Below are 22,777 nucleotides of genomic sequence, written 5' to 3' on the forward strand. Positions count from 1 at the left end.
AATGAAAGATGATGATGCTATAGCTAGTGGGATCAACACCACGATGGTTTAGACGCTTAATTTATACCGAATTAATAATTTATTTGACTTGAAACGGACATTGCAACATTTTTCTCTCATGTTCCACTCTCTTCTTGAATCTGAGAGAGAGAGAGAGAGTTCGTGCAAAGGCCTCGAGATGGCGATCAGGAATTGCGACCGGTGATAGGCCACGAGGCAGTCAAATAAGTAATAAATAAATTCCAACAAGTTCAATTAACAGAATGGCCATGTTTTTGTTTTTGCAAAACTATAAAAATGTTTCATAGGCCAATTTACTCCTATAGGAAATTGTTAATACATGAAATTCTTTTCTAAACTCAATACGTTTTGAATCTTATATAAGTTGAAACAAAGCTTAAGAAGTCACTTCAAAACGGAATAGGAACTTCAAGGATTAATGGCTTGCAGTTAGAAATTCATAGCCACACCAAATTAGGAGTGCTCGTGCAAAAGCGCTTTGGCATGTGCATGATAGGTCACAACAGGATGCCACAGTCGAGCATACATTAGCTATTTCGACAACATACGTCTATAACATAGTTGAACCCTTGTATCAAATTCTTCCAACCAGAGTATTCCAAAGCAACTATTATGACTGATACCTATAACACAATAGCATTTACTGGTAACATGGGAGTCTTGTTATACGTCATACTATTTGTTTTTGAAGCATTTCCACTCATTGTTGTTGAAGCATTAAGAGATGCGCAATTTTCATCTCTTCTTGAAGCAAACTCCCCCAAAATCTGCTGCACCTCACCCACCACTCCGAGCCTACTAAACCACCTGGCCAAGACTCGAGATGCCTCTTCAGCAACCAGAATGCCATCGCGCTCCAGTTCTATCAGAAAGGAGAGTGCTGCATTCAAGTCATTCTCCCTTTCATAAGCACCTAGCATCAAGGCAATACATCGGTCATTGGGTTCAAGGCCTGCAACCCTCATGTTCTCCAATACAGTGCGCGCTTTTACACTCTGCCCGGCAATGCAGTAGGCACTTATGAGTTGAGCACAGTGCCTACTGTCAGGAACAATTCCAGCAAACTGTATTGAGTCAAAAACCCTTTGAGCTCCACTGGCATTGCCTTTGGCGGAATAAGCTCTAAGCAACGCCTTGTAAACTTCTTTTCGTGGATAGATTTCTTGTTCCTCCAGTTCTTTCATTAAAGCTTCTGCACTCTCAAGCATTTCAGCCCTGATATAAGCCATTATCATCGAGCCATAAGCTCGTTTGTCAACAGGTACACCAAGTAGTTCGATCTCTTTAAATGCTTCCTTGGCATGATCGAAATGTCCAGCCTTGCTGTACATGTGAATAAGGACTGTAAGTGTGACCTGATCATAAGGGAACCCTCTTTGCTTCATGGCACAAAATGATCTTTCAGCATTTTCTAAGAGATTCTGCTTTGCATATAGGCCGATCAATTTGGTATAATCACGTACGTTGGCTTCAAAAGAATTTTCCAGCAGTGCATATTCCATTACCTAACTTGAGGCATATGCCAGATTAAGAGATACTTGATGGTAAGTTCTTATCACACAATTCTAAGATGAAAGATGCATGCCCTAAGTGCATCTTGAGGCAGTAAAAATTAGAAAGTAGATACAGAGGAGAACCAGATAAGGAGCAGGAGAGGAGAGATACCAAGAAAGGGAATATTTTAATTCAGAAACTTACTATAATGAACACCAGATACAATGACTATACAATATCTTTGAAACTAAAATTAAAGGAATAACAAAATAATAAGAATATTTATTTATGTACTTGACTCGTTCATCATCAATGTTGTGTTTGTTGCAACTCTCAACTCTTTGAAGTTGGTTACATAGATTTTATCCCTCAATTGAACTCTATACAAATTGTAAGGCTATATGCCTATGTCACTAATAAATTCAAATCAATTTATTATATTATCCATAGTTTAGTCTCCTCTACCCATTACATTCCCACTCTAATCGATTTAACTTGTCTAAGAACACAGGCTACCAGTCATTACCACATGAAAGGAAAATGGTTGATAAGCCATCACATTGGTAAGAAACATCAAAATGATCAGCAGCATATGCCAACTTCAGTCGAATATTATCAAACAAAAGAGAGGAGAAATAACACATGATATGTGAAATAGCCTGAAACAGGAAGGTACAGAACTGACCTCAAAAAGTAGATGATGCTCCATCCTTTCGATCTCTTTCAAAACTGACAACCAATCAGCCCGTCTAGGTTTCATGGCTTTCACCCAAGCAGCTAAGAGGAGGGATAAATTGTCTGTTTCAGCAGAAAAACAGATGATCTGCTTCAAAAGGGCCTTGCAGCGGTTAGACATCTTTAAAGGAAGTTGGGAAATAGCCTTTTTCTGTGCTTCTGTTATATTAGATCCTATGTTAGTCCATTTAACCTTCGGTTCTTTCTTGCAGCAGTTATCAGATTCACCATCTTGGCCAATTGATGTCGATTGGAGTGAACATGTTGACACTTGAAATTTCCTTCGATACTCCAGGACATCCAGATTAAAGAAATGTTTAAATGGAAGTTCAGAAAATTTTATGTTGTTGAATATGAGTAGTTCTGAAACTTGGAAGATAGATATTAGAAGGCAGAATTGGAGAAAGGCAGGGCATTATGCTGGGAAGGAATTTAGTTGAGTAATTGACAAAGATTTTAATTTTTTCCACAATAACAACTTCTATGTGGTAGAAAAAGGTAGAATTATACTAGTCAGGTGATGAATGAAATAGCCCTGCACCAGTTTAAGCAAAATTCATCAAAGGTGCACCTCTTAGTTCTCCATGAATAATTCTGTGATAGTAACAAGCTATGCAGTTCGCTCTTCTAAAATACTTGGACCTGCAAATAAAATAAACTCTTTATTTCTCATAATTCCATTTTTTTTTTTCTAGTAAAGATTGTCAGTTCTATCTTGAAAAGAACAAATCAGAAAAATTGTCATTTCTCATATCACAACCTTAGCAGAAATGATATTAAACAATCCACAATGAAATGTATGTTTTAGGATATTGTATAAATAATGAAGCTAGAGAAATGCAGAAACATGTGAACAAACATATTCATAACTTGATGAAAACATCATAACTTCAGCATGATAATATAAATGGAAAATAGATAATGCTGATACAGTGGAATCATATCATTTGAGACAAAGCATTATACAATGGACTAGAATAAGAATATCCTAAAGAAATAATTGAAGCTTCAAAATTCAAATGACATATCAAAGGGAAACATAAGACTCAAATCGCTAGCATGTCGATTTGAAAATAAGAATGCAGCATTGATCAATGAAGAATAAACATTATTCGTATTCAAATATAGACCTATAAAAATATTAGTTTTGCTGATATTTATAGGCTCTTTCATTTTCATTCTTCCTTCCAGATTGAATAGATGTTCGGGTATTTGCTTATAGGAAGAGGAAGTTGAACAAATGAAACAGTAGGAAGAGACAACGGGATCACAGAAGTAACTCGCCCAATAATTCTCTTTCTGGAGATGCAACAATTGAGTATGGTGGCTCTCTATTGGGCAAGAAAGATGATACAGAACCACCAGAGGAGAGCCATGATGGGGAACTTAACTTTTCCATGTTCGTCATGATGCTATTAACTGGGGAAAAATGGCAAACTACTTGGTTTGAGTTACTGAGATAGAGGATAGTCATTTGCAAAACCTCAAGCAAGCTGCAAACGCTGGCGCCTTCTAAGTCTCATTCAACAGGCTACAACAGCACTGGCCATCACAGGAATTAGTACAAAGCCGCCAAGAAAAAAAACAGTAAAGAAGAACCGCCTCGCCCGCGCTACCATGCCCAGATTCTTCTCGGTCGACGCTCACGCGTATGTCGCCGCCGTTATTCCCCGTGTCTCTCAACTCTCTCAGGTTTGAGAAGAAGGGAGGGACTTGGTCGGCAGCTTCGCCGGGACATCTGTTGGACGGAGAGGAGCTGCAACACGCCCCAGCTGCCGGAGTATCCAAGGATACCAAAGGGGTCGGTGGCCGGAGTTAGGGTGGAGGACGACGGGCAGCAGAGGGACGGAAAGAACCGCTCCTCTGATAACCGGAAATAGGGCAGGATATGTTTGTCACATTATATAGATAAGTCCTAAAACTTCTCGATATACAAAATTAGCCCTTCAAAATAGTCACACTTTACTCGTTCAAGCCTTTTGCATTCTCAGGGAGCAACTAAAAGCAAAGAACTAGATAAATATATTAAATGTGCCAACTTGTTTGAATAATTTTAAAAGTTTGGTGGACTAATTTAGTGCATTTAAAACAAAAAAAATAATGAAAGGACCTAATTTTGACATTTTAAAACATAGAAAATCAGTATGGACATTTTTCAACGTTATAAAAAAAAATGATAATCGCAGTTAATCGCATTGACTCAATCCCTGGAGATGACCGATCACAAAAATTTCCCACCGGGATAAAGCGCACACAGCGGTCAACTCAGATGTCCAACATCCTTTAATTGCGATCCTCATTTGAAAAAAAAATTTCTACAAATACGTCGTAACTGGGGATCGAACTGTAGAGTGCCTAGGTGATAATCTGAATGTCCTTTTTCAACGTTATAGGTCCAATATGAAATGGTCTGTAATGTCAACTTATCTCGACTTTTTAAAACGCAAGTTATTGAAGACAGATCAAGATATGTTTTCAACATTGCGATTAAAATCTTATTACACGCAAGTAAAGAGAAACTTATCGCACGCAACTAAACTTCTTGCGATTACAATCCACAAAAGAAAATTGCAAACATCCCAGTCATTTATCTCCCTAAGAATGCAACACGGTCTTTTTGGATCGCTTGAGAAAGGTTGAGGTCAAAAAGCTCACACCGTATCGGCATCTCCATCTCATAGAAAGGGTTCTTCAGCACATAATCTGTGTACAACTCATAGATCACTTTCAGCAAAGCTTCCATGTGCAGCGTGCCAGGCTCACAAACAACAAAGAACTTTGTTCCTGTGATTCATTTTAAAGATAAATCAATTAGACGAATACATTCTCAAACAAAGAACTTGCACAAGATCTTTTATATAAATCTCCATCTGCATATACTCTCTTATTGGTGTTCACACTGCATGTACAGATGTATAGTAAGGATTTCCTCTTATTTACATACATTTGCCAATTTATGTTACTAATTATGTGGTGGCTTGTAACTAGCCCAATCTCCATCTTCCACAATTTCAATACAGTCCTCACATTTTCCAGTGTGGTTTCCATATTCAAATCTCTTTATTTGCATCTGAGTTGTTCTCATGTTTCACTATTTCTTGAAATTCAACTTCACCTGTTTGTGTCAACTTGTTGGCCAAGAATTGGACAATTTTACTATATGCACATAAACCAAGCAATTTCCAACTGTATCCATATTTTTATGACCATTTTCCCTGTATCGTATAACTAAAGTAATATGGTACCAAAGTCAGTCAGGAAGAAATCAATCTTGACTTAGATAGCTTGAGTCAATTTCACGACTACGTGAATTTGAAAAAGTTATCACGGTAAATACAAAGACATTAAGAGTCAGATCTATTCTTACCAATAACAGTATCTGTAATGCTCAAATTAATGACTATTTAGCTGTAACTCTAATTGAGCAGGAATATTACTGCAACAATGCATGAGCCCAATATATAGTTTGGCTACATAGATTTTATCTACCATTGAACTCTATGTAAAAGATATAGCTTCTTAGATCCAAATCTTTTTATTAAGTTTAATTACGTTACATATTCTTAGATCTCGATCTATCCTCACCACTTGAACTTAACCAATTCCATTTATCCAACTATAGAATAAATTCATGAACAAGTTTGTATCCTCTTGATGTATTTGTTCTCTTTTTAACATCTCCTGAAGTTGCACCTAGTTACTCCTTAAAAGTAGTATTTTTGAGTAAGCAAAGAGTGCAGGAATATTATTTAAAGTAGTTAGGAAATATCTATACACAGATATACTGAATGGAGAAAGTGAAATAATTATGATTAGTTGTATGAGAAAAGGCAGAAAATCTTGCTGTGATCTACACAGAAACATTTACAAGCACTAAGTTTGATCCACTATTTTGTCCATAGATCAGCAAAAGGAAAAGAATATATCCATGTAACAATCATATAATGTTAATGTAGTTTCTAAAGACAACTGTAAAGGAAACGCAAATTTTTTGTTTCTGTGGTGATCACTATTAGATAAGAAATTGAATCGTTTTTAAAGGGTACCTAAGACAATCTTCTGTTCATTCAAGGTACCTAATATATTCATCAATCTGTTCAAAGATGAAACTAACCAGATGTTTCTCTTTGATATTTCCTTAACTTGAGATGATAAAATGACTCAAGATGCCATCATCATTATCTCAAACGAACAAGTTCAAGGAATTCTTTTGAGCACGTTTTCTGATCTTTTTTGTGCTGTTTTACTCGGTAACCATCATTATCCTGGTGTAAAATTCTCTTACAGAACCTTAATATTAGGAGGCTTTGCCCTTCAGTGTTTGAAAAAGATAAATAACATTTCCGTACAGACAAACACACAGATCCAATAGAAAAAGTATCTATAGCAATTTTAACATACATATAGTTATACCAAAAAGATATCACATATTACATAGGCAGTAGCAAATGTTTTACAGAAATGAACGCAAAATGCAACAAGAAAGGGACCATAAAATGGAAGTAGGAATAATTAGCAGGTAAATTTGACGGATCTGACGAGCGTTAGTACCAGTGAGGGACTGAAAGCAGTGTAGATCGAAGGTATCGGCATGCAGAAGCTCAATGCCGGAGCAACCTGTGGTGGGCGACAGTTGCTGCGAGATGGCGTGCATCGAGTGCCACAAGCTCGCCAGCCGCAAGCTATCGTTCGTGTCCATCCGCCCCGCCGATCCGTAATCCTATCGGAAGAAACGGACCAACAGCGAGTTCAATAATGAACAAGAATGAGCATACGACTCAAATCAAAAAAGAAGGGCGGATCCTGATGGATCTAGGGCTCCCACCCACCGACCTTATAGAAGATGAGACCTCCGGATTTGTTGATTATGAAGAGGCTATAGATCGCCGCCATGGAAATAGTACCGGATACCAGACTAACGAGGCGAAGAAGCTGGCCGGCGTCGCGGTGATGAATCGGCGGTGGAGATCGTCCCGAACACGAGAAGGGCAAGGGTCTGTAAACGGGTTTTTTTTATTTAAAATTTTATAAATTATAGAAGATAAAATGTAATATTTTATATTAGATAAAAATATATATAGTTAAAGTGTGGGTGAGAAAAATGAGATTGACTCGAGTGACTGCCATTATCTGGCTGGGTCGACCCAAGACGTCCCGCATAGAGAATGTGTAAATCTTCTAGGAATTCGCTATAAATACCGTTCCGCTCCACTTGCCCCGACAGTTTCGTTGTTAGGGTTTGTGCGGCTGCTCCAGTGGTGTTGCGATGGCGATCTCCTTTACAGATCTGCACACAGAAACTGGTCTCAAAACCCTCGAGGAATTCCTCTCTGGGAAAAACTATGTCTCCGGGTCAATTCCCGATCAAATTTTCAGTTCTATAATACTTTTTTTTTCTTTGGTGCTTATAATAGTGACGCCCTCTGTTAGTAGATAAAGAAGCGAAAAAGAATTTATTTTTTTGGTATTTCTTTGTTGTTTTTAATTCAGGGATCAAATCAGCAAAGATGACGTTAAAGTGTTTGCTGCCGTCGCAAAGCCTGGAGGGGGGTTTCCCAACCTATGCCGTTGGTATACGAGCGTTTCTGGAGTTCTTGCGCCAAGGTTTGTTGGATCGGAGCCGTTGTGAACTTAATTGTGTGAATTGCTGACTTGATCTTCTTCATTTTTCTCCTTTTCGTTTTCGTTCTGCTATAAATTTGGAGGTACGAATGTATATTCTATTTGTGAATTTTGGTTTGTCAAATTTTGTCTACATATGTTCTTTAAAATAAAGAATTGTGTTCTCCAATATTTGCTTATTATAGTTCAATTTGTTTAAATTTTCTATGAGTTTGAATTAACCCTTTTTCATTTTTAAAGTCTTTTGGTCTATGCTAGTCGCTGCACTCCGTCCTTTGTTAAACAATTCTGGAGTTATGCTTTGTTATGCTTTAGGAGATTAGATCTGCAGCATGTGTCCTTTAGGCTTTAGCCATCAACTTGTCTCATTGATCAATTCAGGATGCCATAAAATAGTTAAGCTGGATTTACTATATTGATCTCCTAAATTACCTTATGCTTGCACAAATGTGTTTGTTTTTTTTATAATTACTTCAGAATGATTTATGTATTTAACTATGTTACACGTTCTCAATTAGAATATGATTGAAAATGATGAAGCTTGTTTATGAGTTTGACTGGAGAATTGAGTTCCATAAAGAGACTGCTATAGATTTGAGGAAATTTTTGGCATGAGTAGCTGTTGTAATTGAGTTGTTGTCGATAGTGTAGACAGGCACATTAAGATCTAAATCAGACAACTTTATAATTATCATCATGGCTATATAGGCATCCTTCTGATAGATGAATTTGATCAAGGTGGCAACCGTAGTCTTCCAAGGATCTCAATTTTTTGTCTTATTTTCATCTTAACCACTTGTTAGCGGTGTGCTAATGACCATTTCTTTCCAGATTTCCTGGTGAAGCTTATGGAGTTAAAATTGGAAGTCAGGCTGCAGTCTCAGCTACTGCACCTTCTGCTGAAGTCTCAAAGGTATGCTATTTCTAGTCCTGTCTTAGAACTGGGCAACCAACATAGATCATTATTAAATTTAACTATTCCAACCATTTACCTGCAGTAATACTACCAATTAATTTAAGAAAACCCACCCAGCTAGCTGTTGGCCCTTTTCAGAAGGACCTGGCCCAAGCTAAATTTAGATACCATGCTTTCTGGGTTTGTTTACTAGGGTATACACATCAAATTAACTGTTCATTGATGTCAGTCTTTGTAGTATCAACATATCTTCACCAGTGGGTTTGTCCTCTTTAAAAGTAATTTTGTGATACAAGTCCATTGGAAATGATACAAAGGCATTTTTTTTATAGCAGTAGTTCTTTGTCATGTATGGATTATAGTGCTCTATCGACATGTTACCAGTTATTCCATACTTCATTTTTTTTCTTCTTTATCTATTCGTGCCATGCTAACTTAGGAAATGGTTCCCTGTTCAACTTTTACCATGAGTTTTGAAACTGCTGTTTTCCTGGTCTATGAAATGTAAGGTGAAATATTATTTGGAGAAAATCTCGAAGAAATTGATAATTTCATTTATCTTATATGTTTGTTATGATATTATGACTTTTTAGACCTTTCACTACCTCTATTTTGTATATTGTTTCGTTTCTTTATCACAAATCCTCTTAAATATCCATCTAGTACAAGTAAATAGTATTTTTGTTTGATCAATTTTCTCCATCTGTTGCCTTCAGAACTGACTATCCCAGTACATTAGTAAAAGTTGCAGTGAGAGAGTTTTGTAGGAGCATTGTCTCTTGTTCTTTGGAAGTTAACTTTTTGTTCCCATAACTAAGAAGCATGATGCGTTTCCGCATTGAGAATTTATATGTGAATCTTGATGAGTTCATGTTTAAATCCTTGTCTCACCTTCATGAATATGATTGTGTTTTAGTATTCATGTTAATCCTTCCGCATTTCAGGAGGCTGCAGATGGTGATGATGATGATCTAGATCTCTTTGGTGATGAGACAGAGGAAGACAAGAAAGCAGCAGAGGAGCGTGAGGCGGCTGTTAAAGCCTCTTCCAAGAAGAAAGAAAGTAAGCCTTTTCTTTACATTTCTTATTTTGTTCAATTAATTTTATGTTTCTTAATGAATGTTCACTGAAATATAAGGTACGTTGCTTCCTTTTCAGGTGGAAAGTCATCTGTTCTTTTGGATGTCAAACCTTGGGATGATGAGACCGACATGAAGAAGTTGGAGGAAGCTGTCCGAAGCGTAGAGATGCCAGGCCTCTTATGGGGAGCATGTAAGCATCATTGTTGTCTATTTGGATATTTTTTTTTTGTGGGTTAAAATCCTTATCTAAAACTATGCTTTTCCTTTGTATTCATCCTTTTCTTTTCTCTTTCTTGCAGCTAAGCTTGTTCCTGTGGGTTATGGTATTAAGAAGCTGCAGATCATGATGACTATTGTAGATGATCTTGTTTCCGTTGACAATCTCATTGAAGAGTATCTCACTGAAGAGCCACGCAATGAGTACATCCAAAGTTGTGATATCGTTGCCTTCAACAAGATTTAATAGCAGTTTGCTCTGGCATAGAACTCGAATCTAGAACTTCATGTTTTATATTTGAGGTATTTAATGTATCGTCATTTATAAGATTTTACCCGCCTTCAACTACATTTAATTTAGTTTCCCTCTCATCTAAGCGACCGAGAAGGATGGATTTGAGTCCTGCTTTCCATTACGTTTGAGGTATTTAATTTAGGCTCGTTTATGTTACTTGAATTTATATTTTTTTAGGGTGTATGCTGGATCTGAAATTCTTCTGTTCCAGATCTTTAATCTGCTGCTCAGCCCAGTACTTTTTCATCCAAATGCAAATTGTCAGATTTATTTACATTCTTTTCCATTTATTTTTTCAAGTAGATCGAAATGGATAAGTGATCGAAATATCAACTAGCCCAAAACTAAAGCAGCACTTAATGAACTATTAGAGCGAAAACAATTTATAAAGCCTGAAAATGATTACATAAGGCCCAATTTTCTACGAACGTTCAGCACTAAGACAAGCCCATGATAAAACTAGAACGATATGTACACATACAGGCAAACTATGCTTCGTACAATTGAAGAAATCTTGCATACAACACTGTCATTGCACCCTGGAGTTTGTCTTTCCCTTGCAAGGATGCTCCTAAGGTAGAAATGCTCCATGAACTGACCTTAGACCTTGTTGGATAAGTGGTGGTTGGTTGCCAAGACACCATATGTGAAAGTGAATTACCTAGGACACTGGAACATGCCAGTCAAAATAGCAATTCGTACTTCACGGTAATGACACCAGAACTCATCAGTAAGTGGAATGGATGCCAACAGGCCTCGCAAGCCACTGCGTATCAACATGTCTTCCTCGTCGATTCTTGAATATTAGGAGAACAGTTGTGTTAGTCACCCCAAACAAGCTTGAAGATGTTCCTGCTGGCTGGTGAGCTCACAACTTTACTTTTGTTCTTCAGCATCTCCTCCTGAGCATGAAGGTCTCCCTCCTAAACAATATCAGACAAGATAAAGCATTGGAGTGCTTTCATCTTTAAGAAAACACGATTTTAACTGACTAAACAAACAAATCTCTCTTGAACGTTTGGATATAAAACTAAAGAAAAAATGCTCAGAATTACTTAGTTCTTACCAGTTGAGAGTATGCCTGAGCCAGGGAAAGAACAGTTGGATATAAACCTACAACAGCCAGAGCTATCTCTTCTGTTACTTGTGGAACCTGACATACAAAAAGCAACTTGAAATGAAAGTGGCATCCAGTATGGATATAAATTTTTTTTAAAAAAATACATATAATCACCTGCATGAGTTGAAGAGCAAAAACATCACTAACAGTCATCTTCTCAAGATCTTGACATTTACTGATAAATTCCTTGTATGAGGAGCAAACTCTAGACTGCCGAACTTTGCCATTGCAGAACTGCTCATCATAGTATTGCATTATTGATTTGGTGAGATAGCCATATCTTCTCACAGTATCGGAAAAACCACTCGTCCTTTGTACATCAAATCCTTCCAATATTTCTGTTGTGAAACATCTAGATATAGATACTTTTATCAGTTGTACAATTTTTGACATAAATTGGAAAGGCAGTAAATACAGAGGATCATAGAAAAATACCATGGTGTGGAATGATACATACATGGTATTGTTCAAAACACCACCGGTACCAGTGACGTTGAGACACCACCTAATAAGGCAATTAGTCTCGCAGTCAAACCTTCGGATACAGTTTGTGCAAAAACTATGCAATTGTGGATTTTTTTTTTAATCAAAAAAATTCCCGTTAACTGCACAAGTATATGCACTGAGACTAAAGTGCACGTTCTTTGAGTGGTCAAAATATGTGGTAATACCCACTACGCTACTGAATATTGAATGTGCAGACCAAAAAAGTAGTATTCATGCTGATGGAATTGGTGTATCATTGTATGAATATGATAAGGTAAGTTGGAATTAGCTAAAGTCGGTTTTATAAATCTAGACGGCAGTATTTTAGTTACTCCCATTGCACTGGACCAGTGTCGTTGAGACGCCACCAAGAAAAACAAATGCTTATTGCATCACCAATATTTCATCTGTTTCACTTAGAATTCAGGCATGTTGCAGCCCAATATCAAGTGCAACAGGAAGCAAGCTAATCATAACTTTTGGAGACAGGGTGGAACTTACTGATGATGAAGCCGAATTGAAGTTTGGGTGTATTTTGCACATAACTAAGGATCAATGATCAAGTGAAATTTGTGATGCCTTTATTCCGGTGTTGGTTTTGGTTACTCAACATATGCATTTGCACATGCATTTTTATTCCGCAAACTAAACTATACATTGCAATTAGTACTCAGAAGACGATATTAAAAAGTAAAAATGATAACTCATTCCAATCTAAGCTTCTATTTAATAACTGACACAATTAGTTGAGCTGGTAAAGCAATTGGAGCGCACCAAAAAAAAAAGTAAATGGCAAATAACATAAAATGGTAGTAGCAGTATACGTACGCAGTTTTAATGCTTTCAGCAGCCTCCAAACTATTCGGATCACCCTCCACCAAATATATCAGTTTTTGGACTCCACATCTCTACATAAAGTGAATATTGTCTTTTTAAAAAGAGATAATGTAACAGTAGAGAGATATACTATAGCAAGATAATAATTTCTTTGCAAGAAGATTTATATGAGATGGGCATGTATTTATCTTCAGACAATTTTTATCTAGTTTTTTAAAGTACGTTCAAACTCTAGAAATATGTTTATGGACTACAGTGAAAAGATAAGCACACGTGATGCAATAAAAAAAACTTTTAAGGTAACCCAAACCAATAAAATAAACAGAATGACGGTCTATTTTTACTCTTTCTTTAATTCTAGAGCATAATTTTATCACTTCTAGAAATTATCTCATCACTGATGAGAACACCAATTAAGGCATGCAACCCCATGAGTGCTCATGCATAAGACTCTGACATAGCACCTAATAATAACCAACGTGGAATTAACATATAATAAATAAGGGTGGCAAATATCCATAGATACATGAGAGTGGGAGACGCTTAATAGTGACAGAGCTACTACTGGCCATATCACAAGTTACTTGAAAGACAGACAATAGGGTAGATGATATATCATTTTATTGAGGATCAGTGGTTTCAGAATCTCGGTCAGGAAAAAGCAGTAAAGTAGAATCCCTTAAAATAGAAAACTTTCCAGTATTGACATTTTAAATCAAGAAAAACAGCTTCCTTCCAACTGCAAATTTCTCCATCCTTCAAAATGAAATAACTAAGTATCTCAACTATAAACTATACCTTTGAAATGCAGCAACCTATCATCAGCAATGATACTTTCTCAAACTTCATGATAGTAGTAAGAACATTAGATTTTGACTATCCATCCAATTTCTGTCAACCATTATTTATTTACAAATCATTATGTCATATTTATCTCTGTATATAGTGTGACAGGCTACAATTGTCAGTGTAGAACCAATATTCATAGCCATTGTACCAAATCTGCACTCTTTACATTTACAAATATAATGGTCAATTAGATTTTCCATAAGATGAAGTATTTCGTGCAAAGTAACCTAGCATACAAGTAGTCTAGCATAATATGCATGTTTGGACAAAAGAAAATAAGTCATCTAATATATTATGTAATCTGATCAAGCAGGGTAACAAAATTTTTTTAAAGAGGAACACCTGTAATCTCAACTTCTGATCTCTATATCTGTTATCCCTAATTGATTTGCACAGATCATCGACTCTTTTTCTTTCTACTATAAAATCAAGCACATACTCAGTGTTGCACTCTCTACGTCGAGCAAGCCAAATGGCATCTCCAACAGGTAAGCGTCTAGCCTACAAAGAAAATTGATAAGACAATTGATGTTCTCTACCAGAAGTGGAAAAGGAAAATATGACACTTGAAAGTGCTACTACTATATTATACATCTTAACCAGAATATGATCACCTTTAGTCTCCAGAGGTTAATCATGATAAGTTTTCCAAATAAATCATGTTATTTTCTTTGAAGCTACCCAATGTTGTCACAAAAAATTGGAATGACTCTTTATGAGCACTGCATTCCATAAAAGCTTGGACCAATTCTATAATGTCCACTGCACATGATTTTCCAAATAAATCATGTTATTTTCTTTGAAATTACCCAATGTTCTCACAAAAAATTGGACTGGCTCTTTTTATGCTCTGCACTTATGTGTTTGTGTAGTTGTTTCGACAAGCTGCACTTATGCATTTGTGTAGCTGTGGAGTTGAAGTCTGTGACATCATTTTTATGTTGGTGTAAAGTTCAGCTCTGGTTGTGGTATGTGTAGGGAGTTGTGGCAAGTAGTGGGCTATCAGAGGTTACAGTTTGAAGCCACCGATAGTCATATTGATAATTGTTATCCAACTACAGAACATATAGGCAAGAAAGTTTACAATCATAAAAACAGTATTTTTCACCCTTTGCAATTGTCCCAATCTGCATGCTTACATTGATCGGAGTGGGTTCTCTCTTCTTCAAGGAGCCCCACTCACGTATGGAAAATCCTGTGTTCATGTCAGATTATAATAGGAAAAAACAAATTACTCACCATCCAGACAGTAGCCAAGCCTTTATCAATGTTCTCAAGACAAATAAGTTAAGGAAGATTGTTCTTCCATTCAAACATCTGAATTTTCTTATATAGTATCAGCTGATTAAAATGGAATATCAATATGGCCTTAATAATGCTAACATCTTAGATGATCTTTATGTTCTGCAAACAACAAAGCTTCTTTTTGGTTGTTTTATCTGAATAGTCTATTAGTCTATAATATCATGTGACTTCAATGATTTGTAGGATGCAGTAGGAAACTTGATGAGTAACAACTAAAAGGCACAAGTGCATTTGAAGAAACAAAAACACAATGTGCGCATGCTTGAAACAGAAAACTGTGTTAATTGAAGCAAGGATAAATATTAAAGCATTTTCTAATTTGACATAATTTAGATCCTAAGATGAACATTGTGGAAATAAGGACCAAAACCAAATCTTAATCTATAATAAAAAATGTCAAAGGTTCAGTTCAAACTTCAAACAGTTCTTCAAGGAACTCACCTCTACTAAGATATTGAATTGCATCTGTATGTTATCAATGACTTTTCTTGAACGGGACCTAAAAAGGTTTAAGTAAGAAAAAAATGAAATTTGTGAGTTGTTCTTACCAGACTGTTTTGTGAGCACTATCATAACCATTTATTTGAGTTAAAAAATAAGCATTAACCTGCCTGGTTGATCATAGAATAAGCCAAGTTTACATATGGTATACAAGAAGTGATGACGGTTAAAATAGACCAAGGTGCCAACAAGTTATAAACCTTGAAAAACATCACAAATTATCTTGCGATGGATTAATGTGAATTGAGTAGCAGGTTATTAAGTCATTGCTTCATATTAACAACTCAATCACATAACAACAAAGTTCTACATGACTTGCATATAAGATTTAAGTAGGATCTGTGTTATTTATTAATAACAGTTATACAGTTAATTGAATACCAAATTGCCAGATGGACAGAGATGGCTCAAACAAGTACAAAAATACATAGTCAAAGGTAAATACCTTTAATCCCTCAAGGTTTTTTGATTTTTGACAAACATATTAAAATGAGTGGTTTCTATTTGACAAGTTGGCTAAGTGTGTTGGTTGACTTAATTAAACGGATAGACTAATTGGATGCATCAGCTAGGAAATGTTTTGACTGTGAAAGAATGCCCAAAATACTTGTAATTTGGGTAGAATGTGTTGTGTGGTAAATAAATATGTACATAGGTTAAAATGAGTAACCTAGTAAAGCTCGAAAAATGAGTTTCAATGGTTATTATTCACCATTGGTTGACCAATCAGCTTGGTTTGGTCGACCAAGAACATTGGTTGACCAACCCAACAGATAACAATCATTATATGATAGTTAATTGATCTGAAGGTGCTTTTGTCGATTAAACAATACAATTTTACATGGTCAACTTGGTAGACCCAAAGGTCACAAATTAGGATGAATTCGGATTTCAGATCATAAAAAGGTCATGAATGAGATATAGATACAAATTACAATTGATGGAAACTAACTATAAATAGCTCCTTGAGGGTCCTTACTCAAAACATTCTCTACAAGTTATCTTGTCTTGTCTTAAGCACTTTGTGTATATTTTCTATATGTACATCAAACGTTGCTTGTTTCTCTTTCTCTTCCTACGTGCTTTATTTATATCCGTTATATGGTGAGATTGAGTTCCTTTTATCTTTTGCACGCATACTCCACATTAATGAAAGAGAAAAAGATCACCAAATTTTTGATATAGACATTATTATTGTCCTATATTGAATCCGAGACTTGTGAGCTTATATTCACAAGATTGTAAAGAGTAATCTTGCTCGATTGATTTTTGATACTAAGATTTTCCATTGACACAATGTTGCACAAGAGCGTCATGGGCCATGGAGTAGGAGGGGTCTCTAAACCACGTTAAAAGGTCATGTTAGCATAAACCTCTTCTATCTTTGTTTTTCTCGTTGCTCTTAATTAGATTTCTCATTGCAATTCAATACTTTCTTGTTGCTATTCAATACAAGTTTTTTCCTTACAATTTAATACAAGATTCTTCATTGCAATTCAATACAAGATTTATCATTGTATTTTATTTTCAAACTTTTTGTTGCAATTTAGTAATTAATCTTAACATTACAAATGTTCTGTTATTTATTTTTGGTTGCAATTCATTTCATACTTACATTACATTCCTGGCACTCCATCTAACACTCTATTTAACTTTTGATTGAGTTGGGACTTTTGCGAGGTTTTGGTGAATCATCTATTTACCCTTGCCTCTAGCCGTCCTTTATAATCCTTTAAATACTTCATAATATGAGGGTAAATGAACTAAGGAAGCTAATGAAAAGGAAAAATTTTGTAATGAAAGGTTAAAAAAAAGTCAAACTCTCAACAAAATGGAATATGGAATGTTACTAACCAATACTGTTTGTTTTATTTAATTTAAAATCCATGGTCATTTTGAAAAATGATATAAAATATTCATTATGAAAAAAGACCAACTGGAAACATTCATTATCCTTTAACAGACTTTAACTGGAATTAGTTAATTATATATATACCATTGTTTTTGTCAATCATCTATAACAGTCAATAAAAAGAATAGAAAAAGGCAAATAAATTTTTGTTTTTATTTATTAGAGGAGAATGACTGGTGTTTGAATTCTGTCTTGATGTTCTTTAACACAATTTTACAAGTAATAAAATATATTTATTGTTGTTTTTGCCAAATTGTTCCCAAATAACAAAGATACTAGGAGTTTGTTTTTTGTCTTTTTGTTGATGAGTGGTGTTCTATTTTAATTGGCAGAGAATCAAATAATGAAATAAGACTTGTGATCAGATAACATAGAAAATCAAGACATAGAATCAATTTTGCAAAATAGTTGAAAATGGAAAGTTGCTAACCCAAAGTTTTCACGATCATCTAATATCAAGATAACATCGTATATATCCTGAAATTTCTCCCCAAAGTCATGTGGTGGCATGGCAAGAATATTGTCATTTCCTTTGATGGCATCATTAGCAGATACTTTGTGCGTATGAGGATCCTAAGAATCAGGATTAATTAACAGTTAGTCAAAATAATTTTAATGCTTCTTTGAAATCTCTGATCACAAGAGACAAATTTAATTTTGCTATGCTAAAACTTGAAAAATATGATTTGCACAGCAAGGAGATTAAACATACAACTGCAGTGCAAACTCGTAAATTGAAAGATTGAGTGGCATCAAAACAAACAGGAATCTGGGACATCATATTGACTGCAGGTATGGTGGTCATAATATCTGAAGAACCAACCAAAGAATTCAGGTATAAGTATAATGCAAGAAAAAAGGAGTATGAAATTTAACACTGTACAGATTAAATTAATTTGGCAAGCAAGAAGAATACCCTGAACTATGGGCATGCTGATAAATGTTGATCTGCACTGCTTTCCCTGGACTGTATAATCCATGCTATAATCAGAAAGATCAGCTTGCTTGCCCTGGGGATTAATATATGAAAGCCAAAAACTGGTAAAAATATTAAAGGAACTTCAAGATTCTACCAAGTTGATATTATAATTCAACATTAACTCAAAGAAAAGATATAGCAGGCATCGTCACCCAAAAGTATATATCAAGAAAACCTATATCTCTTATTTTTATCCCTCATTTTCTCTCCCCTTCTCTCTTCTCATCTCTATCTACATGCTTTGAACTTCCCTCTCATGTTGAACCAGTTCGACCACCACGACATGAGTACTTGAACTAGTTAAGTTGAATAGAGAAGACACGAGTACTCATAACGAGTTAAGTGGAATAGAGAACTATCCCCTACTAGAGACAAAATTCATACATGCACTTCAGAAACAATGCCCAAACCTTATCTGCAACCTCATTTGAAATGTCAATCACTTCTTGCTGACAGCTTGTACTTGATGGTTGTGAAGTCAATTTAACAACAGATGAATTTTGTGTGTCAGAAATACTGTGGCACATATTAGTTTCTGACATGGATTGAAGATTCCCTGATCTAATGAGGCATTCATTTGCAGCTTCTTGCCCTTCTTGCGTTAGCATGAATCTGCAAAAGAGTAAGAGGATACATAATTAAAATTAAGTCATGGACAACAATATTAGGGCCAATTTCTTATGGTATTAATAATGACAGAAACATCTACCAGCTACCAAAGTTAAGTATGACAATTTTAGACTCATACCTCTGAGCTTACTGTGGTAATAACCTAACCTTTGGCAATATCTTGTTTCATGAATGAATTTGGGTTTCCTTATGGTATTAAGTCTGTGTATATGAGATGATGTAATTGCTTCCTGTTAATGTTTACAATTTTTTAAATTTTAAATTTTAATTCAACCATATATGTATCACTAAAATGTGTGTTATTTTAGCTTTTACTAAGTGAAGTGAATAATTCCTTTTCAATAAGCATCCATGTTGCAAATGATACTTAACTACAAGAGTCTTGAGAAAGAATATTAAATTTTGTAATTTTGTATTTTTTTTAAAGAAGTTATCTGATGAATGACCATTTGACTTGTATAAATATCCTACATGTAATGTTTATAGTAACTTGTGAAACACAAGTTTTTATTAATACTTAATTGTCTGTTTTCTTGCATATTTGCTAACTTGTTGAGCAGGTATCCAATGATATGTTACACATTGTAATTGGGGAGTCACAAGCTATCTGAAGAGGAAGGAGATAAAATAGGAGAAAACCACAAAGAAATATACAAGAGAAAGCTGAGATTAAGGTTAAATGAAGAAGAATCTAACTTTAGAAGAGAACCAGACACTAGAAGATGGATACATCTTAAAGGAGAAGAAAAGGAAGAGGAATGACAATTGGAATTTGTTGGGCTGCCAACACAGATTTCCACTAGAGAAGCATCGAGTGAAGAGTTGTTGGCCATGAAGAAGTGTGGGTGAGCAAAGAGAGCGGGATTAAAGATTCGGTTTTTTAACTGTTTATTACTTTATTATTCAAGTGGAACACTTTTAATAAATGAACCATATTTTTTGATAAAATTGAACCTGCCTAAACTGAGCATCTAGATCACCTAGGTTGCCTAGTCAAACTGCATTGGCTACTCTTTGGAGGGCCCCCTAAATGGGAACTCATATTCAATAAGCAAGTGGTACTCTTTCCAAATTGCCTAGGCGATCCAAGTGGTTGTTTTAGGTCATAACTTATATAGTGAAAAAGTCACCTTCCTTGTGGAATAAGGTAGGAACAGCCGGTATTGGATACCTTAATATAGGATGCAACAAAATATTTGGCACTAGAGAAATCCTACCCATCTAGTAAAGTCAACTTGACATAGGTTCAATACACTAGTCTAATATTTAAAATTTTAAATCACATATAATCTGATCGACAACTCTAAATCTTCATAGTTGGCCTTATAATATTGTGAAATGAAAATGTCTTCGCATGGACAATTTTCAGAGATTATAACCCAATAAATTAGAGTCAATCTTGGACAAATTTGGCAAAAAAAAAAAAAAGGTGTTCATTGAGATAAGCATAAGACTAAGACTATAAAGGTATCTGTCATCCATGATTTGATTGTCCAAAGACCTGAGCTTGAAGTTATAGTTACATAGTGGAAGATGCAAGTGTGAAACTAAAAAGAACTTCGGCAATCATTTATGTTGTCAACTAAAGCATGAAAGTGATAAGTCTTTCATAATTCCTTTTGAATTAGAATCTAATCTTCTTTTCTAAAATTTGTGGCCATTAATATTCAGTTATACAAAAAAATATCAATATAATTTGTAAAAAGAATATCCTTCTAAAAGGAGAAACACACACATATATACAAGAAACATAAAGCTTATTTCAATGCAAGCAACTTTGCAATGTTCTTATTTTTTTCACAAATTCAATGTATTTCAATGCAACTCATATAGATGTCAAAAATGCAAGCATAGATATCATTTTCGTAAACCAAATTGTACACACGTGTGTGAAACTTGCTTCTCTCCCTAATTCCCATTCTTGCTCCACAAAACTGAGAATATGCCACTTTCATTGAATATAATTGTCTCGCTCTCAACACACTTGTAACTAACTGGCAAAGGAGATGTAACTAGCTTCTATCCCCAATTCCCATTCTTGCTCCAAAAGTTTGAGAAATTTGTCACTTATACTGAATAGATGTTTTCTAAAGATAGATGTATTTCATTAATATAATACACAAACAATGAAGTACTTTTTAGATATCCATAATACCCCAGCTTTTCACCATTTCGTAGGGCACCAATCAACATACACTCTGAATGTCTGTAGTTGGATGTAAGTTGTATCGTTTAACAACTTCATTTCTCCAGGTGACAATATCCTCCAACTTTGCATGTTTTTATTATAGAATAAACAAAAAATAAAGTATCCGTCCTAAGAATGGCAAAAGTTTGTTAAATTAGTATGAGAGTTTGTTAAACTAGTGTTATACTATTACAAGCAAATCATGAATCTTTAGATGGAAGCAACATTACTTTGCTGGGCAACTAGACTTCACCACTAAGCCTCTTGATATCAATGTTTTCATGCAGCTCCATCCAGTATACCAATCCCTTGAACTCCCAAAAGATCCAGGTTGCTTACTCTTATCTGTCCTGTGATCAAGACCAGGAACAGAATCATCAGTCCAGGTTAATAGATACAGATCTGTAAAACAGTTAAATAGATAGATGAATAATCACTCACGCAATTGAAGTCCGTGAAAGGCCACTTGCTTCTGAGGCATCAATCAGTTCTTGTTTTTTCATAAAACTAGCCCCATTCTGCATTGCTCTAAAAACCAGAAACAAAAAAGATGCACTATAAATAAATACAGAATAAAACAATCACAAACCAATGACACCAAAACCAGATATACACCTGTAAAGTGTAATAAGTAAGGCATATGCAGCTGAATTCTTCTGCGGTATGTATCTTTTCGGCTCTTTTGCTTTCTTCCCTATCAAAACTCGCATTTATTAGAAGATACTAACTAATGGGGATGCATAAATAAACATATTTTTCAAAGATAAAAAATGTTGGGATCCCAAGGATAACCATTCCGAGGAGCATCATTCTTAGCGGAAGACTCATCCGCGACGGACTCTGGGAAGAACCCCTGCATGAGCCTCAGGATCCACTTCCCCACGCCCCTAGCACCGAGAAAACACGATCGTCATCAAAAGCAAGAGGACATTTTTGCGACTAAAGAAAGGATCTAACAAGCCTCACTTTATTTTGGACAGGTCTTTAAGGGTTCTGATCGGGGTTTTCGCACTGCAGATGTTGCGATAAGCGACGGAAAGCGTGGAGTCGAGATTGTCAGAGATGCCATCGGACTCAGCCATCTCCTGCCGCTTCCTCCATAGGTAAAGCGTGAGCTCTTCGTTCTCGCTGCACCGGACGGGATGCCGATTCTCCATCTCGTATCACGGACAGAGTTGGAGAAGCTCGATCCGGAAGAAGCCAACGGGCTATTCCTTCTAGGGCTGGACGTCGCCTGCCCCGCGAATTCGTTCGACTATTCGAATTGCTTGGGCAGGAGACGGAGTGGTCCGGGTCTACGATGTGAAAGTCTGGCCCATTTCTTCATATCGAAGCGCTTCGACTTGCAGCCCACGAGGCAAGGCCGAAAATTTGGTCCCATCTAATCTCTTTGTTCATTTATTTCATTTAATTTTAAATTGATTAAATCTGTCACCTTAACAATCTCACACGATCATTCCTACAATCATTTATAAAAAATAAATCAAAAAACTACAATTGACTACGATAGAGAAAGATATTATCCCAACTTCGTCTAAATTTGATTCTTGTCTACTTCAACAACTCTGCTTTGTCGTATCAACTCAACT

At 35.7% G+C, this 22,777-nt stretch overlaps 4 protein-coding genes across 5 annotated transcripts; 1 reads left to right on the forward strand and 3 right to left on the reverse strand.

The window, feature by feature from the left end:
* Positions 1–409: 409 nt before the first annotated feature.
* LOC141837766 (pentatricopeptide repeat-containing protein At1g01970) lies at positions 410–4,087 on the reverse strand. Its single transcript, XM_074725139.1, is given in 5 exon segments — positions 410–1,526; positions 2,201–2,614; positions 2,616–2,892; positions 3,734–3,792; positions 3,898–4,087. Coding segments are annotated over 3 exon segments (1,347 nt in total). The 5' UTR covers positions 2,667–2,892; positions 3,734–3,792; positions 3,898–4,087; the 3' UTR covers positions 410–644.
* A 605-nt stretch (positions 4,088–4,692) lies between these two features.
* Positions 4,693–7,241, reverse strand: LOC141841565 (uncharacterized). Its single transcript, XM_074729740.1, has 3 exons — positions 7,084–7,241; positions 6,802–6,970; positions 4,693–5,034 (listed from the first exon to the last, which is right to left on the reverse strand). Exons 1-3 carry the CDS (start codon positions 7,141–7,143, stop codon positions 4,838–4,840), a joined length of 426 nt encoding a protein of 141 aa, XP_074585841.1. The 5' UTR covers positions 7,144–7,241; the 3' UTR covers positions 4,693–4,837.
* Positions 7,242–7,446: 205 nt separating this feature from the next.
* On the forward strand, positions 7,447–10,543 carry LOC141839705 (elongation factor 1-beta 2-like). The gene is made up of 6 exons (XM_074727517.1): positions 7,447–7,602; positions 7,741–7,854; positions 8,704–8,785; positions 9,733–9,850; positions 9,947–10,060; positions 10,170–10,543. Exons 1-6 carry the CDS (start codon positions 7,517–7,519, stop codon positions 10,331–10,333), a joined length of 678 nt encoding a protein of 225 aa, XP_074583618.1. The 5' UTR covers positions 7,447–7,516; the 3' UTR covers positions 10,334–10,543.
* Positions 10,544–10,779: 236 nt separating this feature from the next.
* Positions 10,780–22,345, reverse strand: LOC141839704 (crossover junction endonuclease MUS81). Of its 2 annotated transcripts, XM_074727516.1 has the most exons (15): positions 22,155–22,345; positions 21,981–22,075; positions 21,804–21,882; positions 21,630–21,716; positions 21,419–21,538; positions 18,781–18,982; positions 18,308–18,401; positions 18,104–18,201; positions 17,822–17,964; positions 15,420–15,477; positions 14,016–14,174; positions 12,816–12,895; positions 11,616–11,853; positions 11,448–11,534; positions 10,780–11,304 (listed from the first exon to the last, which is right to left on the reverse strand). In XM_074727516.1, the coding sequence occupies exons 1-15, from the start codon at positions 22,343–22,345 to the stop codon at positions 11,203–11,205; spliced, it is 1,833 nt and encodes a 610-aa protein (XP_074583617.1). In that variant the 3' UTR covers positions 10,780–11,202. The 2 variants fall into 2 exon arrangements, with proteins under 2 accessions (XP_074583617.1, XP_074583616.1); XM_074727515.1 differs by having other exon boundaries at positions 11,448–11,853.
* Positions 22,346–22,777: the final 432 nt, after the last annotated feature.

This window comes from Curcuma longa, chromosome 11, assembly GCF_044706935.1.
Source record: "Curcuma longa cultivar G26 ecotype Majalengka, Jawa Barat chromosome 11, ITB_CL_G26_1.1, whole genome shotgun sequence".
Taxonomy (NCBI): Eukaryota; Viridiplantae; Streptophyta; class Magnoliopsida; order Zingiberales; family Zingiberaceae; genus Curcuma; species Curcuma longa.

Coding starts and splice junctions, on each gene's coding strand:
- LOC141841565 (XM_074729740.1), bottom strand. CDS start 7,143: ATGGCGGCGATCTATAGCCTCTTCATAATCAACAAATCCGGAGGTCTC. Junction 6,971..7,083: donor GAGGTCTCATCTTCTATAAG/GTCGGTGGGTGG, acceptor TTCTTCCGATAG/GATTACGGATCGGCGGGGCG. Junction 5,035..6,801: donor CTGCTTTCAGTCCCTCACTG/GTACTAACGCTC, acceptor AATGAATCACAG/GAACAAAGTTCTTTGTTGTT.
- LOC141839705 (XM_074727517.1), top strand. CDS start 7,517: ATGGCGATCTCCTTTACAGATCTGCACACAGAAACTGGTCTCAAAACC. Junction 7,855..8,703: donor TCTGGAGTTCTTGCGCCAAG/GTTTGTTGGATC, acceptor ATTTCTTTCCAG/ATTTCCTGGTGAAGCTTATG. Junction 8,786..9,732: donor CTTCTGCTGAAGTCTCAAAG/GTATGCTATTTC, acceptor TCCGCATTTCAG/GAGGCTGCAGATGGTGATGA.
- LOC141839704 (XM_074727515.1), bottom strand. CDS start 22,345: ATGGAGAATCGGCATCCCGTCCGGTGCAGCGAGAACGAAGAGCTCACG. Junction 22,076..22,154: donor AAAGACCTGTCCAAAATAAA/GTGAGGCTTGTT, acceptor TCTCGGTGCTAG/GGGCGTGGGGAAGTGGATCC. Junction 21,883..21,980: donor GAATGATGCTCCTCGGAATG/GTTATCCTTGGG, acceptor GAGTTTTGATAG/GGAAGAAAGCAAAAGAGCCG.